Source organism: Neolamprologus brichardi, chromosome 12, assembly GCF_056152115.1.
Source record: "Neolamprologus brichardi isolate AB-2024 chromosome 12, ASM5615211v1, whole genome shotgun sequence".
NCBI lineage: Eukaryota > Metazoa > Chordata > Actinopteri > Cichliformes > Cichlidae > Neolamprologus > Neolamprologus brichardi.
Genome location: NC_142115.1, coordinates 34,872,317 through 34,887,992, shown reverse-complemented (window position 1 = coordinate 34,887,992; position 15,676 = coordinate 34,872,317). Strand labels below are relative to the sequence as shown.

Here is a 15,676-nt window from a genome sequence, read left to right as displayed (position 1 = left end):
GAAAATCTAAAAATGGAACTCTATTGTTGTAGAAGTCTGTTGTTTAAATCACTTCTATCAATATTGTAACAAGGAAATGTTTGCCTCATGAAATTTACATTTGTGGGCTACAGCTTCATAGGAGCCCAGCGATTCTGGACCTGAAGTCCAGTTCTTGAGGAGACTTTCAGCATTTACAGGTTCTTTGCACGGTTCCAGGTTGGTCGGACAGAAACAGTATAAAGACAAAGACAAGGTACTCAAAGAAACTGAACTCTATGAATTCTGCAGCTGTAAAGATGGCCTGGGTCAAGTTGAACACCTTGCAGTATCTCTCAAAATGTACTTCATTATGCACAGATTGCGGTCTGGTTTATTAAAGGGTTAAAATAAGAGTGATCTCAGTCTGTTTGGTTTGAGTTTTGCTGGGACTTTTGCTGCATCTCCCCTCATTTGATGTCCCATTTTTCTTCTGGTAAAGTAAATATGAAAAAAGACAGAATGTGCATTTGAATATTTAAAAATGTTCTGCTTATTAATTTAACTTGTTGCTCTGAATATATTCTTACGTTTAAAAATATTTCTCTTTGTTTCAGTAAAGTGATTTTTTCACCACTGTTTTCACTACTGTGAATATTTTCTTTATCATAACAATGACATCTGAGGTGATTACATATCTGAATGTCATGTAATACTATCCACCAGCAATCACCATCAACATAAATGAAACTGATTAGTGAGACAAATAATTCTCCAATACGTGTTTATTGCGGTTTAGGATTGAATCATTAGGAGAGACTGGCGTCCCTGAGTAATTATGGGTGGCACGGTGCATCTCCGGGATCAGTTGAACCAGGTAAAAACCCATTAAGGGTGCTAGACACGATTCCTAAAACCCAAACCTAAAACAAAGCCGTTTATATTTACGGTAAGAACTATTATTACTCATGAAATGAAGCTTTCACGTGAATAGAGTCCCATATGGGATTTTGAGAGAGCTCATTAATGCAGAAAAACAAAGGTTATTTAAATTATTTTAATAAAGAATCTTCTAAGGATATTAGCGATAATAGTAAATATTAAACAGAGTTTAAGATTGCGTTATTTATTTATTTATTTTAACTCAGGCAGACGTTGGCCACGTTGGAAGGGTCCATTAGTGATGACGTCTGTGTGACTCGGAAGATGTTGTAGCTAAAACTTCAGAAATATTACGCGTTGTGTTTGTTTGTTTTTAAAGTTAATATTAACACGTGTTTACAAATGCGTAGTACATATTATAAGCCCCAGAATGGCACAAACTGCAAATATGCCAAATTAAAAGGTGAGTTTTTTTGTTAATATATCTTTTCCCCTTTTTTTAAAGCTCATTGTTGTTAGATTAGCCCTTTAAGAGCCAAGCTATAATTAGCCACTAGTTACCAGGCCGCTTTGAAAATGTCGCTATTTTAACGTCGTCTTGGTTAACTACGGCATACTTTACATCAAAAGCATAATTTTACCTTTGCTTTTGTTCAGGTGGTTTTTCAGGTACAATCGGCTCGTAAAGAATGTATCAAGGAAGTACGCTGTGTTTAAAAAAATCTAATTTTGTATTTGCTGATACCGTGCTCGCCACAGACTTCTACAGTGTTACATTAGCTGTAAAATTAACGCTACAACACAGTTTATTGGCAGAATTTGACTGTAAATGGAGTCTTGTATAAATATACAAACTTTATTGATAATTTGCAACATGGTCGCGAGCTTGGATCTAAGCTTGGACCGTGATTCGTATAAATGTTTGTTAGCACTTAAGCACCTAAAATCGCCACATTAGTGAACGGAGTTTGGTAGAACGTAACGGATAATCTGGAAAGTTAGCTTCGGTAACATGAGATTACACGAAAGACAAGCCGGTGGGTGCAAGTAATGATAGCTTTCTGATAATAGCTCCACACAGATGTAGGAGAATCAGCTTTCACTTGATGTTTTGCTGTCTTCTTTACTCGTTCAGCTCCACAGACCACTTTGATTTCTTCTCCACTCGAATTACAAACTCAGATGCTCGGACAACAAAACAAATATCGCTTAATGCTATATTTTATTAAAAGAGTTCTGCCTCTATTGAATCTGATCTTGATCTGACTTGCTGGTTTCAGGTTCGGGTCAGATTAAACTAGACCCTGCTGGCTCAGACATGCCTCAGAAACCACAGAAGAGCTCTCAGACTGCACACTACATCGAGCTGGGAAGTTATCAGTACTGGCCTGTACTGGTGCCCAGAGGTATCAGGCTGTACACATACGAGCAGATCCCCCCATTTCTGAGGGAGAACCCCTACATCACAGATGGATACAGGGCATACTTGCCCTCCAGGCTGTGCATCAAAAGGTGAGAAGCACCTTTTAACCTGAAATCAGAATTTTCATCTTCAACACCACAACACAACACAGTCACTCCACTAAAGTCAAGCAGTGCCTACTTTTTGAACACCTCAGAAAATTACTTACGCACTAGGAATCACAGTTAGAAGAAGAGCCAAGTAAAAGAGGAGACTTAACCTATCCCACATGTTGATATGAGCCTTGAAAGTGTTCCACAATTCAGCTTTTGAAGCTTTCTTCAGTGAAAGCAGGTTAAACATGCAGACTGCCAGTGTTTTTCTCTTTTTTATGTCAGCTGTTGAAACTATGATTCATTCCATTATATTAATATTTAAAGCCGACTATAAGGAAGATAAAAAGATTCTGAACAGGTTTTGAAGATTCTGGTTGCAGTTTTTAAGCAAGCTTAAATGTTTTTGGTTGTTTTACAGCTGGAAATTTCCTGTAGTTGTCTACTGCACTTATGAAGTTATGATGCGCACATTGAAAACCACTCCCCTATTTATTTTGAGGGGCTTTAATTAAGAACATATTAACATTGTGATGGCAACATTTTTGCAAAAAGGAATCTAAAGTGCTTGAGATATTGTAGAAATAAAATCACTTTTTTCCCAAGTTGGTTCACCCAAAAACATTTTAGCTTAGAAAACTTCCATCTTTCCTCCATGATAGTATACACCAGTATGTTGTGTCATTTCTGAATGTCACGTCATGTGGTAAATACACATCCCTGTGGATTTACTACATGTTTATCAATACTTTATGGGTTTTTATGAAGGCACAGATAAAATTAATGATAGTAAAGATGAACTCACGGGATAAACAAATGACAGACAGCTGGAGGAAATTAATCAGAGCGTATTAATAACACTGAGCAGTGGTGATGGTACTCACAGTGATCCAAAATCACAGTGAATTATTACATAAATCCTGATTTGGTTTTGCCTTCTTTGTGGTGACTTTTTTCCTCACGTTACAGGTTTGATTGTTGTGGAGCTGCTGTATGATGATGTCGTTGTGTCTTGGTGTAACGTGCTGTAATGGTACTCTGTGATTCCCACGCCTCGCTGCAGAGGCTGATTGATTTTGCTTCCTGACATTTGTTGTGGGGTCGATGCCAATAAAGATTTTAAGGGAGTTGGGCAACTCGTGTCGCTCTCTAGTTCTAGTTTCAGTGGTTAATGGAAACGGCGAATCCAGACTGTTTATTGATTGGGAGGTAATAGATGCTTGTCAGACATTTACGTTGAGGTGTATAATTGTTCAGAGTTATGGTTCATACCTCTGGTTTTCTTTAGAGGGAACTGACTGTGTGACTATTTTAAAGCTTGTAAATGACCTTTGCAGCCTCTTCATCCTGTCCAATGAGACGGTGAACATCTGGAGCCATCTCCTGGGCTTCCTCCTCTTCTTCTGTGTTGGGGTGTACAACATGGCCTCGGTGCTGCCGGCTGTTGGCGCCTCCAGGGAGGATTATGTCATCTACTCCATTGGACTCTTCTGCTTTCAGGTACAGTGCTGCTATTGTCTTCTGCTTAGACATCACCTCACATTGCTTTTATATAGAATAAACCACCAGAGATATTTCAGTTCTCCTGAGCTGTGGTTAGATTGAAGTTGGCAATTACACGGCTCATGCACTGTTAATAAATCTCAGTATATTTGAGTATTGAAGAAGGCAAATATAGGCCTGTCTAGATTTGGCAATTCCAGGTGTTAATGAACCTGTTGGATCACTTTGTACACTCATCATCACCTATAAATGTAGCCCTTAAAATATCCAGACATGCCTGTACAAGTGGGTGAGCCCAGAGTTGAGATTCAGAAAATAAAGAGCAGGGTTAGTGCAGTTACTGACGGGCGGGATAGCGATTGTAGTTTGACACAATGTGAACTTTTTACCTTTTCAATGTGGTTACATGTCATAACACCAAGTATTATGTTCAACATCATAATCACTAGTGTGATTAAAACACCACGTTTATTGCTTACTCTCAAACCTGGTGTGGAAAAGTTGTTTTATTTCTTTTAAACAGTTAGATTTCAGATTCAAGTATTAATTTATTTTATATAATAAATATGTCTGGGGCTTGACATTATTGGTATTCATTAATTATAATACCAAAACTTATTTAACTGTCTTGTTTTGACCTCAGTGTCCCGCTTTCTGTTAGAATCTCGTGTTCTGCTTTTTCTTCTTGGTCTGTGGACGTAAACGTGTTTTATAAATAAAGTTATTTTCATTATTAAATGCCTGACTGTGTGTTTTGCCGTCCTCAGCTGTGTATGCTGTGCTCGGTGGGTTACCACCTGTTCTGCTGCCATCGCTCAGAGAAGACCAGCCGCCGCTGGATGGCGCTGGATTACGCTGGCGTTTCCATCGGCATCCTGGGCTGCTATGTCCCCGGAGTCTTCTACACCTTCTACTGTAATAACGTAAGCTCACCTGCAGCCTTTCATATAAACTGCTCTCTCTTAGACGGCGTTTAAAAGTGACGTTTTCACTGCGCCGAGTGTTGTCGAGAAGCCTTGTTGCTATGTTTTGTACCAACTGCAGACTCCAAACTATAGACAGGTTCAGTATTTGGAAGTATTTGTAATCTGCACATAACAAGACTGTACTAGCCTTTTGACATACTGGTTGAAGTTTCCGTGTTGATAGAAAGTAACGTCCAGGTTTCTGGCACATTGCTTTACTAGCTACCTACCAGTCTCTGATCATATTTCAGTATACCTAGCTAGCTACCTAGCTAGCTACCTAGCTAGCTACCTAGCTAGCTACCTAGCTAGCTACCTAGCTAGCTACCTAGCTAGCTACCTAGCTAGCTACCTAGCTAGCTACCTAGCTAGCTACCTAGCTAGCTATACTGAAATATGATCAGAGACTGTGGATTATTCTGAGGGCAGTTATTTGGAGTTCCAGTGCTCTGGGCCTGTATGTAGATTTTTGTTTTTTCTGGACTGGACGAGACATAAAACTGGCAGTAAGCAACGTAACAATGCGAGAGTCACGTATTTAAACTTGCAGATGACATAGGATGGTACACAGACTGGTTCTTAGATAGCACTTTTATACTCCAAGTACTCAAAGCACTTTATACAAGTTTGCCTTTTTCACCCACACAAGCACTTTTTACTAGCCCTTTTCTACTAAAGTGCTTTCTATCTAACATTCAGAGGGCAGCAGAGGTAAACTAGAGGAAATGGGTACAACAACAGGTTTTTTTTCCCTTTCTAATGATGAAGATCTTTGCCGTGGCCACATAACATCCAAGGCCAGAAACCTTCCTGTTTGAATACTTTTACTACCATATTAACATTTCTTTGTTATGCAGACAAACTGTTGAACTTGCAGAGATGAAGCTCTATCAGGAAAATGCGAAGTTGAACGTCCTCATGCTGGTAGAAACATCGTGGGCTACACACAGTCTTTTAAAATAGGAAGAGTAAGATGTCCTAGTGTTATTCATTAGCTCATGCACAGCTATTTCTCTGCTGTGGTTTTATCTAAAACCAGGCTGTTGTTGCCTTTCTAACCCTGTTGCATTGGAGCAGTAAAAAGCTCGTGCACGTTGCACATCTCCTCATCCCTCGAGGTTTTGCTGTTGTTGAATTTAAGCTCACTCTTTCCAGAAACAGGTCTCCGTGTGACCCAGACTTACTCGGCTCAGCACTATCTTTTACTCTGACTTTTCTGATGTGACTTTACAAAAGATGCTGCGTCACAGTTTACTGCAGCCAGCACATTTTTCCAAACAAAAAAGATCAAAGACATAAAAACTAATCGGCTTTAAATCCATAAGCAAGGTCAGAGTTAAACATCCTCGCCACATTATTCACTCTGAATCCTTATCTCTTAACGCCGAGCACCACGTCGCCCTCTGGAGCTGAATCCATTTAAATCCTTTAAAAAATGCTAAATGTGAGAAGCTGCCCTGCAGTCCTCTGTGACTCAGCAATGCTGTGCTTCGCTTGTATTGTAAACGGCTTATTTACCCTCGTGAGTCGAGTTCAAAGTGGCGGAGGACAGGCAGAGCAGGCAGACCGCTTCTCTGTCTTAAATCCTGTGTCATCACTTCAGCCTTTTATGTGCTGCTCTCATGAGCCTTCTTCAGTCTCAAGATAGAGTCAGGCTGCTGGAAGCCTAACCTTCATTTTGTCCAGTCTTTTTATAGTTTTGCCTTCAGAAATGATAATTACACGTATTTTTTTTAGTATTTTATTTTACCAGGCAGAAGTGATGTTGGTTCAGCATAAAATAGATGTGTAAGCGTTTTTGTAGGGTTAAAAAAAAAAAATGTGTCCGCTCACATACCTGGATGATCGGACTGAATTCAGAAGTTTACAAACCACATCTGTATTCATGTCTGCAGAAAACAGGCTTTATATTATCTGGAACAATGTCGGCGACAGCTCAGAGTCCATCTCCTTATCAGAAACGTTCTCACAGTCAAACATTCTTCCTCCTTCTGGGTCACATCCTGTGCTCTTTTACCGTTTCTCTCAGAAGAGATACCCCGTCCCTAAATGCCTCTTTAATGCGTTTAGCACCATGTTGGAGTTAATTAAATGCACCTAACCGCACGATCCACTTGAGATGAAGTCTGTCTGATCCAGTTGAAGCTGTAGCTCCGGTAGCTTTTGCAGTAGTTTCTCCTGACATTTCGTGCAGTAATGTTTGGGTAACACAAAACCCTGATGCAAACTTGGCTGTCGATCGGGTCATACCATTGGGGAGCTGCTGGTCTAATTAGTCCCTCTGCCTATTTTCTTATCATATTCAGAGTTCTGATGAGGAACTGAGAGGTCACCAGGCCATCACGGGTCATGACATGTAAGGTGTTGGGTAAAGCTGGAAAGACCGTAAGAAGGAAGAAGGATCATGAAAGTTAGAGTGATGCCGTGTTTATGGTCGTATTGGTTGTGTTGCACGTCAGTGGTGACATCACCAGAGACTCGTTGCAATCGCCACTCTCACCAAACCTCTGCATGAGTGCTGGTTTAGGAGGAGAACCAGTCACACCACATTACAAAAATAAAGAAGCGTGGCTCAGTTTAGAGGCACTCCTGCAGCTCTGATGTCACTCTTGCTGCCATTCACAGGGGTGGAAATGGCTATAAAAGCTGTGAAAGCCTTGTTAGGTTGCACTTTAGTTGTTCTTCAAAAGGTTACTTTGTTACTCACTGGAGAAAATAATTGGTTACATTCCTCTGCCACGTGTTTCAGATGTGCATATTCACACAATAACCAATTATGAACGACTACCTATCCTCACAAGGACACACAAGATCTTTCATTTGTGCCTAAATATGAACGCAAAGATGGGCAACCAGGTCAAAGAAGACTTAAATGATTTTACAGTGGAAACTCCACTGATTGCTCGTACCTGCTCCTGTTACCTGAGGCAGATCAGGCTCTGGATGCTTTGCTGGGGTCAGCATTTAGCATTAATCTGGGTACTTCACTAGCTTTATGCCTGTGCAGATGCTTGGCCTGTGTTGCGTTACCTGCAGTAGTTTGGACTCATTTTCCTGCCCTTTACATCAATAAAAATCAAAGTAATTCTAAGTGAAATGAGTGCAGACCACCTCCTCCTTAAGTCAGCTGATTGTAGTGCGAGTGCACACAAGAGGAAAAACATTTTTGGCATTGTTTTCTACTGTCTTACGCCCCCTCACTGGTAATATAAAATTAATTAATGATAATCCTAATAGCTGGCAGTACAACACCGCTGAAAGGGAGGACACAGTTGACGCGAACTGAATTATGGTGAAGCTTAAATTCAAGATGTTTTAAAGTTGACCTGAAATAACCACAGTGGTGTTTTCACGTATGTGATCGAGTAGCTCGACATCAGACTGCTCACTGCAGTCGGGCGCATGTTGAACATGTGTGTGTGCGCTGAGCATCGGTTTAACATCGACGCACAGTCCTCCCCGGAGACTTCTCAGCTCAACATCCTCAGCCTGAGAAGCACTAATTGAATAAAGCTGAAGTGGGCCCTGCAGTCTGGCTGTGCTGATTGACTCATTGTTCCCGGTGAATAAGCAACACGACACCTTCGCCGCGCTCGCCGTTTGGAAAACAGCCTCTGATGACACAAGCCAGTTCCTTATTCCAGCCGCCCACCACCACCATGTCCCTTTTTTTTCCTGTCCTATTTTATTTTATTTATTTTTTTGAACTCCTGAAGTGTTGGCCGTGCTCCTCACTGTTCGCTTTCCCCCGCATATTGGAAGCGCCGGGTTATTTTGCCCCCAGAACGTAGCTGAAATCTGCTCCAGCCCAAACCAGATGGCCGCGTTCACGGAGCGGTCCGTCACTCCTGTTCCCCACCATATGACGTTCGCAAGTCCGGGAGCCGTCTAAGCGAAGGTCCCCCTCCTCCTCCTCCACCTCCCTCCCCCTCGTCCTTGCCAAGACTGGGGCTCTGCTTCTGGGTGGCTCCTCTCCCGTGGCACGCCAAGTCCCCAAAGAAAAACAGATTTTTTATATTTAGCCAGTCAAACTCTTGTCTCGTCGAGAGTGTTTTAGAGATGCAGATTTGGAGGAGAGAACACGGAGTCTGCGAGGAGAGGAGCTTAAAAAATTTGGCTGAAGCAGAGCGGGGCCTTGTTCCTGGTGCAAATTTATTCACTGTGAAATTCAGCAGGACTCGTCACATGAGGACGTGTGACTGGACGAAGGCCTACATCCACACAAACGGACAGAAGGGACCGAGACGAGGCTGCCCAGACTTTAAACACTTACTTATAGAAGTTTAAATACCAACTGCAGACAGATTAGCGTTATAGTTGTGATAACAGCAGATGAAACAGTGGGAGACTTTTAACTGATTTTATTTTTATTGTACTGCAGTGCAGTAATATATAAACCCTGAATTATTGTCCTATAGTTGTTCAGACATCAGAAAAAAGAAGCTGTGTGCAGCACGTTTGAGGAAACTTTATTTCTGACTTTGCAGAACCACGATGAGGTGGTTTCATTTTGATCATGCTGTGTTGTCAGTTTGACCAAATTGACAGTTTTGCATGTTCACTAAATCATTTCAGGGTTTCCCCCCCATTGGGAACTGAATCTCTGAGGAGATTGTTTGAGTGCCTCCTCCAGCTTTGGTTCAGGAGTGAGGGAACGAGTGAATAGGAGATTACCGGATGTGTTTTTGCAGCAGTGTGGATGCTGTAGCGGACTGTTGTGGTGAGTTTCCCACTCAGTCGAGGTGGGAATCACCATACATCCCACGATACGATATTATCACAATACTTAACGCACGATACGAAATTATTGCAATTTTTAAAAATATTTTATGATATTCAGATTCTGTACATAAAGGTAAACTTTATCAATATTCATTTTCTCTAATATCAAAGTCTCACACTCAGTCTTTCTCTCATTTCAGTTTTATTGTTGACAAACTGAACGGTTTGTATTACAGTCTAGTCCAACTTAACTGAATCAACCATCTGGTACAATTATAGCTATTCTGAACTATGCAGTTTATGAAAACTATGCAGCCCCTTCAGCAACTGAAGAATTTGAAAGTAAATTAAAACAAAATATAATTTTACATTAAATAAAAAAGTTTTAAACTTAATTAAAATAAAACATGTCTTAAATTAAAATAAGTAAACTGTCATGTTTATTGCTGCCAAAAAAAACGTTAAACACATTTGGACAGTGAAGGAATGTCAGGATTCTTGCTCAGAAAAAGGATCAACATGCTCTGAAGTCAGAGCACAAAAACCTTTTTTGTAACAAAATATCGATTTCTGCTGTCCCTGTATCGATACATTATTAGCAAACAAAATATCACCATACTACACAGTATCGATTTTTTCCCCCACCCCTACCACTCAGTCTACGTTCCTACTCTCACCTATAGCCATGAGCTGTGGGGAGTACCTGTAAACAGCAGCGGAAATGAGCTTCCTACAACCCAGACCCAACCCATAAACAGCAGGGGAAGGATGAATGAACGGACTGCCTTTTTTTCTCATAAAGTTTGAGTCTCAACCTTATTTGTACTAAATTAAAATAACAACTATTACCACTACTATTACTACTTTTCCCCATTTGAGGACCAGCTGTTCTTAAGATAAAATTAACTGCAGGAGAAAAGTGACACAGCTTTGAACCTCAGAATCTCCAAAAGCGATGTGATAACTGCCAATTCAGCTGTATCGGCTACCAGTGATCTGCATCAAGGATTTCACCCTTTCGCAGCCTGTAACCTGTTCTTCTTTGTGGCCTTCAAATCTAGAAGAAGAAAAGCAGATCGGAGTTAAATAAAGCTGATTGAATGATGTGAAAGCTGCGCGTGTAAGAGGGTCTGCTGAGGGAAGCGTCAGCTCGTTTGTGGTTCGGTCTAAAATAACACACAGTGTTCGTCCTGCTCATCACCAAACAGCAGGAAGCTTTCAGCAGCTGAAGAACTTTCCTCAGGACTCCATGAGACAGATAATCTTCAAACGAATGAAACTGTTTGCAAACAGGTCCCTCACATCAGCCCAGGCGCTGTTTCGCTTGCTTCAGCTCCCTGCGAGTTTAAAAATCGCCTGCCTGGTTTTCTTTTCTGCTTCTGAAACCGACTCAGGTGTTTTTAAAGACTCAAGTTTGTTTCTTTGTCTAGTTGATGTCGCTGAACTTGAACTTGTTCCGGTTTAACCTTAGTTACAGTTTCTTTTAAGTCTTGGGACCATCGGATACCTCCAGCACGCGAAGGACATCTTGAAAGAAAAGCTCAATCCGCCATGAAGGCAGTTTACTGTGTAGCTGGTGTGACTGAACTCTCGTCTTCCTGTCTGTGCAGTACTGGCGGCAGGTGTACCTGGTGACGGTCCTCGCCATGATCCTGGCTGTGTTCTTCGCTCAGATCCACCCTCATTATCTCAGCAAGCAGTGGAAGCAGCTGCGCTCGATCATCTTCTGCTCGGTGACCGGGTACGGCCTCATCCCCACCGTCCACTGGATCTGCCTCACGGGAGGTTTCTCCTCTGAACTCGTCCAGGTGAGCGTGCTCAGTGTTCACTGCTGTGATTCCTTTCTTTAAACAGACTTGAAACTAGCGATTGTGGCAATTTAATGAGGTCCGAAAGCAATGAGAAATAATTTTGCTGTAGACTTTACGACTGTCTGATTTCTTTTGGCAACCACAGTCGCCCCCTGCTGGTCATAAGAAAGAAAATCCATGTTTAATGCACAGTGATCGGCTTTACTTTGCACAAAAAATGTACTTCAGTCTGAAAAATCTCTTTAGATCGACTGATGATTATTAGAAAATGAACATTTTAACTCAGGAGTCTGTGGGACCGACTTTCAGGGCAACCCTCAAGTGGCCATTAGAGGAACTGCAGTTTTAACAGCTGTTGAGGGTCCTCCTTGATTGATCCATTTTAAATGTGTTTTCCTGCTGCTGCAGTAACACAATCTGTTGGCTGGCTTTAAATGCTTTTCAGTACTGTTAGGTCGGTCAGTAGTTCTTCCTGCACGTGCCGTTTTGTAACCGTGGGCCATTTCTGTCCACACGCTGGTCGAATCAATGTTTCTTCTTCCTTTCAGGCGTTTGTTCCTCGGGTCCTGGTGATGTACTTCATTGCAGCACTGGCTCTCATTTTCTATGTTTCCAAAGTTCCTGAGCGGTACTTCCCAGGTGAGATGACTGTTTTTATTTCATTTCCTGTTTGATTCGTTGTTTTTTCGTCCACTCATAGTTAAATAACAGTAATCTAATACTGCAGAGAGAAACATTGAAAATGGGCCCGAATCTCATTTAAAATCTGAAGCAAGCTGTGCGTTCCTGTCTCTGCAGGTCAGCTGAACTACCTGGGCTCCAGCCATCAGGTTTGGCACTTGCTGCTAGTGCTCATGTTTTACTGGTGGCACCAATCAACAGGCTTCATCATGGCGTACAGGCACAGTCAGCCGTGCCCCAACACCCCCCAACACGCCTAGATCGCTGCTCAGCACGCCAGGACTGCAGCTCCGATGAACCGTAAGCGGCCGTGTGACTTTTTTAAAAGGAGACCTGTTCTGCTCAGTTTCAGCTCCATCGTTTTTATTTCTGGACTCCACTAGAGGAGCTTTGCATGACTCACAGTTCAGAGTAGTTCTGGGCTTTGGTGTAGCCCCTCAGCTGTTTTTCCTCCTCTGCCTTTAAACTGACTTGATTCTGATTGGCTGCCCCTCATAACCACAAGGGTTCGACTGCAAGTGGTAGTCTAGTGGAGCGTCTGTGGTCACAGCCAGAGCTTTATGACTAAAACGACCTTAACGGTGACGTCCGTGTAAGCTTCAGTTTCTGATCCGCTCAACGATGCTTTGATTACAGAGGAGCTGTTTAACAGACTGCTGAGAAAACTTTGCCGACTGCAGAGAGTTGGGAGTTCACTCAGATGCAGACTGTGGCTCAATTTAAATAAATCAGAAAAAAGAAAATCTTTAATATTTAAGCAGATGTTTGGGAGTTAAAAGGCCTAAAGGAATCAAAGAGTCAGCAGGTGGAAGACGAGGAGCAGCTGATCTGTCAGGACATGAGGTCATTACAAAAAAAAGAGCTTTTAAGTGATTACATCTAATAAGAATCTAAGCATGAACACTACTGTATGTTTCGTTTTGTCAAAACCTCACATCGAAGCCGCCGCCTGTTAGAATACGTCTAAAAACAATAAAATGAAACTGAACCTTTTCAGGTAACACAGGTGATTTTTGATGCTTTTAACTGGCTCTGTTCACAGCTGACGTGTTGTTTCCTCCTCAGGTCGTCTGCAGAGACTCTGTTCTGGTCTCGGTCCATCAGTTTCCTCACAGATGGACTCTCTAACCTGTGAGTCTCTGTGATGAGGGAGGAGGAATAAATCCAGCGTGTGACGTTTGAGTACTTCAAGCTAATAAGAAACAATACGGACCTCTGCGTCGGACTGACAGCTCACCTGAAATCACTCAGACTGTCACCTTTATAAACTCCTTGAGGACTTAATGTTTGTGTGTGAACAGCAGACAGCACTGAAGGAACGGGTTGGTAATGTTAGTTTTGTCCAGCTGTTTTTAAAGGGTGAAAGCTGCTTCATCTGAGAGCAGATTCAGGCTCGTCCCTGAAAAAGGAAATGAACTAATGTCAGTATTATTATACTACGAGTAAACAGACTCAAGATTTCTGATATCTTCTTTACTCTGCAGTCTTTGTTAGTGGAAATGATCAAAGCGAGGGGATGATGTTCAGACAGAACAAACCAAAGAGTTTTGTGAAACAAAGTGCGGACTCAGACGGTTTCATATAAATGTACCCACTCTATTTCATACCTGAAGCTCTGTTGTTTTAAGCTGCTCACTTCCTGTTCAAACTGATGTTCATTTATATGTAAAGAATTTCACAGGATGCTTGAAGGGAAACTTTAAATATTTCAGTTATTTTATGTTGTTCTGTCGCAAAGTTGTGAGTCTTCTCTTCCTCGTCTTTATCAGTGGTAACTCTGGGGGGTGAGGGTGGCTGTGTGGATGCTCGTGAGTCTCGTAAAGTTTTATAACTGCGTCCCAGCCGAGAGCTGCAGGAATGACTCCTAAAACCCAGGAAGTGTTTCAGTCTTCCAGCTTCGTCCAGTTCAGTTCTGCGTTTACTTCCACATAATAAAAGATGGGCGTAGCTTCCTGGCCCGCTGTCCTGACCTCAGTCTGGTCATGATGAATAAAATGTGACGTCAGGTTTGGGTTGTCGTAAAAAGACGTCCAAACAGGAAACGATAACAGGAAGTCAGCGATGGCCACTTGAACTATAAGGAAACCTTCACCATCCCTGCAGCGCTATGAACGTTGATTTGTTACTACAGACTTTTTTTATTTGAGCATTTGAACAATCAAACTTAAGTTCTAAAACCCTAAAACAGGTGGGACAGTTTTTAGATTCACGTGATTTAAACATTTCACATGAACTGCATTAATATTTCTGTGTAGCGTGCGGCTCTGACATCGACTGTAAACTCTGATCACATTACAACAGAACTTTTATGACAAGCAAACTTCATTTTTGAAAATGTATTTTTTCTCTTCAGCTTTTTAAGGACATGTTTTTCCAGCTCGTTTACGGTGATGTGCAATGTTTTCATGGCTCCCCAGTGCAGCGCCTCTCTGCTCTCACTCTGGAACGGAAAGCCGGATGTTTTCTGTGTGACCGTTTAATGTTTCTAATGTTGAAAAGGGGGAAATGTTCTCCGGTTTGTGGTTCTGTATTTAAATTATTAATAATGAGTTTCTTTTTGTCTTAATAGACTCATTTTGTAGGAGTGGAAAGTTTTATATGTTGACTTTTCATACCTGAGGTCAGACTCTAAATAAAAGTAACCATGTGCTGTTTCCAGATGTTTGAGATGAAACTTTATTTATTGCGTCCAACAGCAGTATAGCATGATAAATACAATACAAGACTTACCCTGGTGAAAAAAACAAAAACAAAGATGGGAGCGGTTGTATGAAATGGTTCAACTGGTGTAAAAAAAGAAAACAGAGCAGGCTGCTGGTTTCATTCAAACAAATGTGCCAACGGTGGTGGAGCTAAATGCAGTGCTTAAGGCGGTCGATGAAGAAGCACAAAGTTGTTTAAGGAAGATTTCATCAAGAAACAAAAACCAAACCCGAATAACATGAATGCACCTCATTCTGCAAAGACAAAAAACCAAACTGTGAACAAATCCCATCAAGACATGAAACCGTGACGCAAGTAATCAGAGCTCGATTAACCATTAAACCTGTCCCACATACAGAGTCCTGCTGCCACGAGTACTACGCTCACTGCAGAACCAAACATCGAATCATCCAACGCATCGTTTCCCCTCAGTCTGAATCTGCTCCCCGGCCTGTATTACTGTAGGGTCTTTAAAACGCCACGAGGAATTTTCTGTTTTTAAAAGAGCAGTCTGATATTTTAAGGAGGCGGAAAAAGTTCAATGCTACTCTTGTTTCTTTATTTATAGTTAAATCTACTCCATGAGCTCATTTCCAGGAATTATCCACATATGATGGTGAAGCAGGCAAAATAACTTGTTGGTCAGCACCATAAATCAGTTAGCACAAAAACACGGACTGTATAAAAACTAGTTTAACCAGTTAAGATTTTTAAGTGGGATTTTATTTCTTTAAACATAAAGTACAGTTTTAATTATCAAACGGCTACAAAATAACCAAAAGTTCCACTCCTAGCCTGAAAAACAAACTAATCGTGTGCCGTTTTCTAATTTTTTTAATGCCTCCTGGCTACAAAGATGAACTTTAAAGCAGCGCCTCTAAATATGAATTATTTAAAGCTTAGAAAGTAAAACCGTACTGTTCAAACACCAAACTA

The 15,676-nt window shown here is 41.4% G+C and overlaps 1 protein-coding gene across 2 annotated transcripts; it reads left to right on the top strand.

The window, feature by feature from the left end:
• The first annotated feature begins 1,151 nt into the window (after positions 1 to 1,151).
• On the top strand, positions 1,152 to 14,691 carry paqr3a (progestin and adipoQ receptor family member IIIa). Of its 2 annotated transcripts, none has more exons than XM_006797710.3 (8): positions 1,152 to 1,303; positions 2,121 to 2,352; positions 3,693 to 3,855; positions 4,626 to 4,781; positions 11,156 to 11,353; positions 11,905 to 11,995; positions 12,155 to 12,337; positions 13,116 to 14,691. In XM_006797710.3, the coding sequence occupies exons 1-7, from the start codon at positions 1,243 to 1,245 to the stop codon at positions 12,295 to 12,297; spliced, it is 1,044 nt and encodes a 347-aa protein (XP_006797773.1). In that variant the 5' UTR covers positions 1,152 to 1,242; the 3' UTR covers positions 12,298 to 12,337; positions 13,116 to 14,691. The 2 variants fall into 2 exon arrangements, with proteins under 2 accessions (XP_006797773.1, XP_087705596.1); XM_087849470.1 differs by having other exon boundaries at positions 13,103 to 14,691.
• The last annotated feature ends 985 nt before the right edge of the window (positions 14,692 to 15,676 follow it).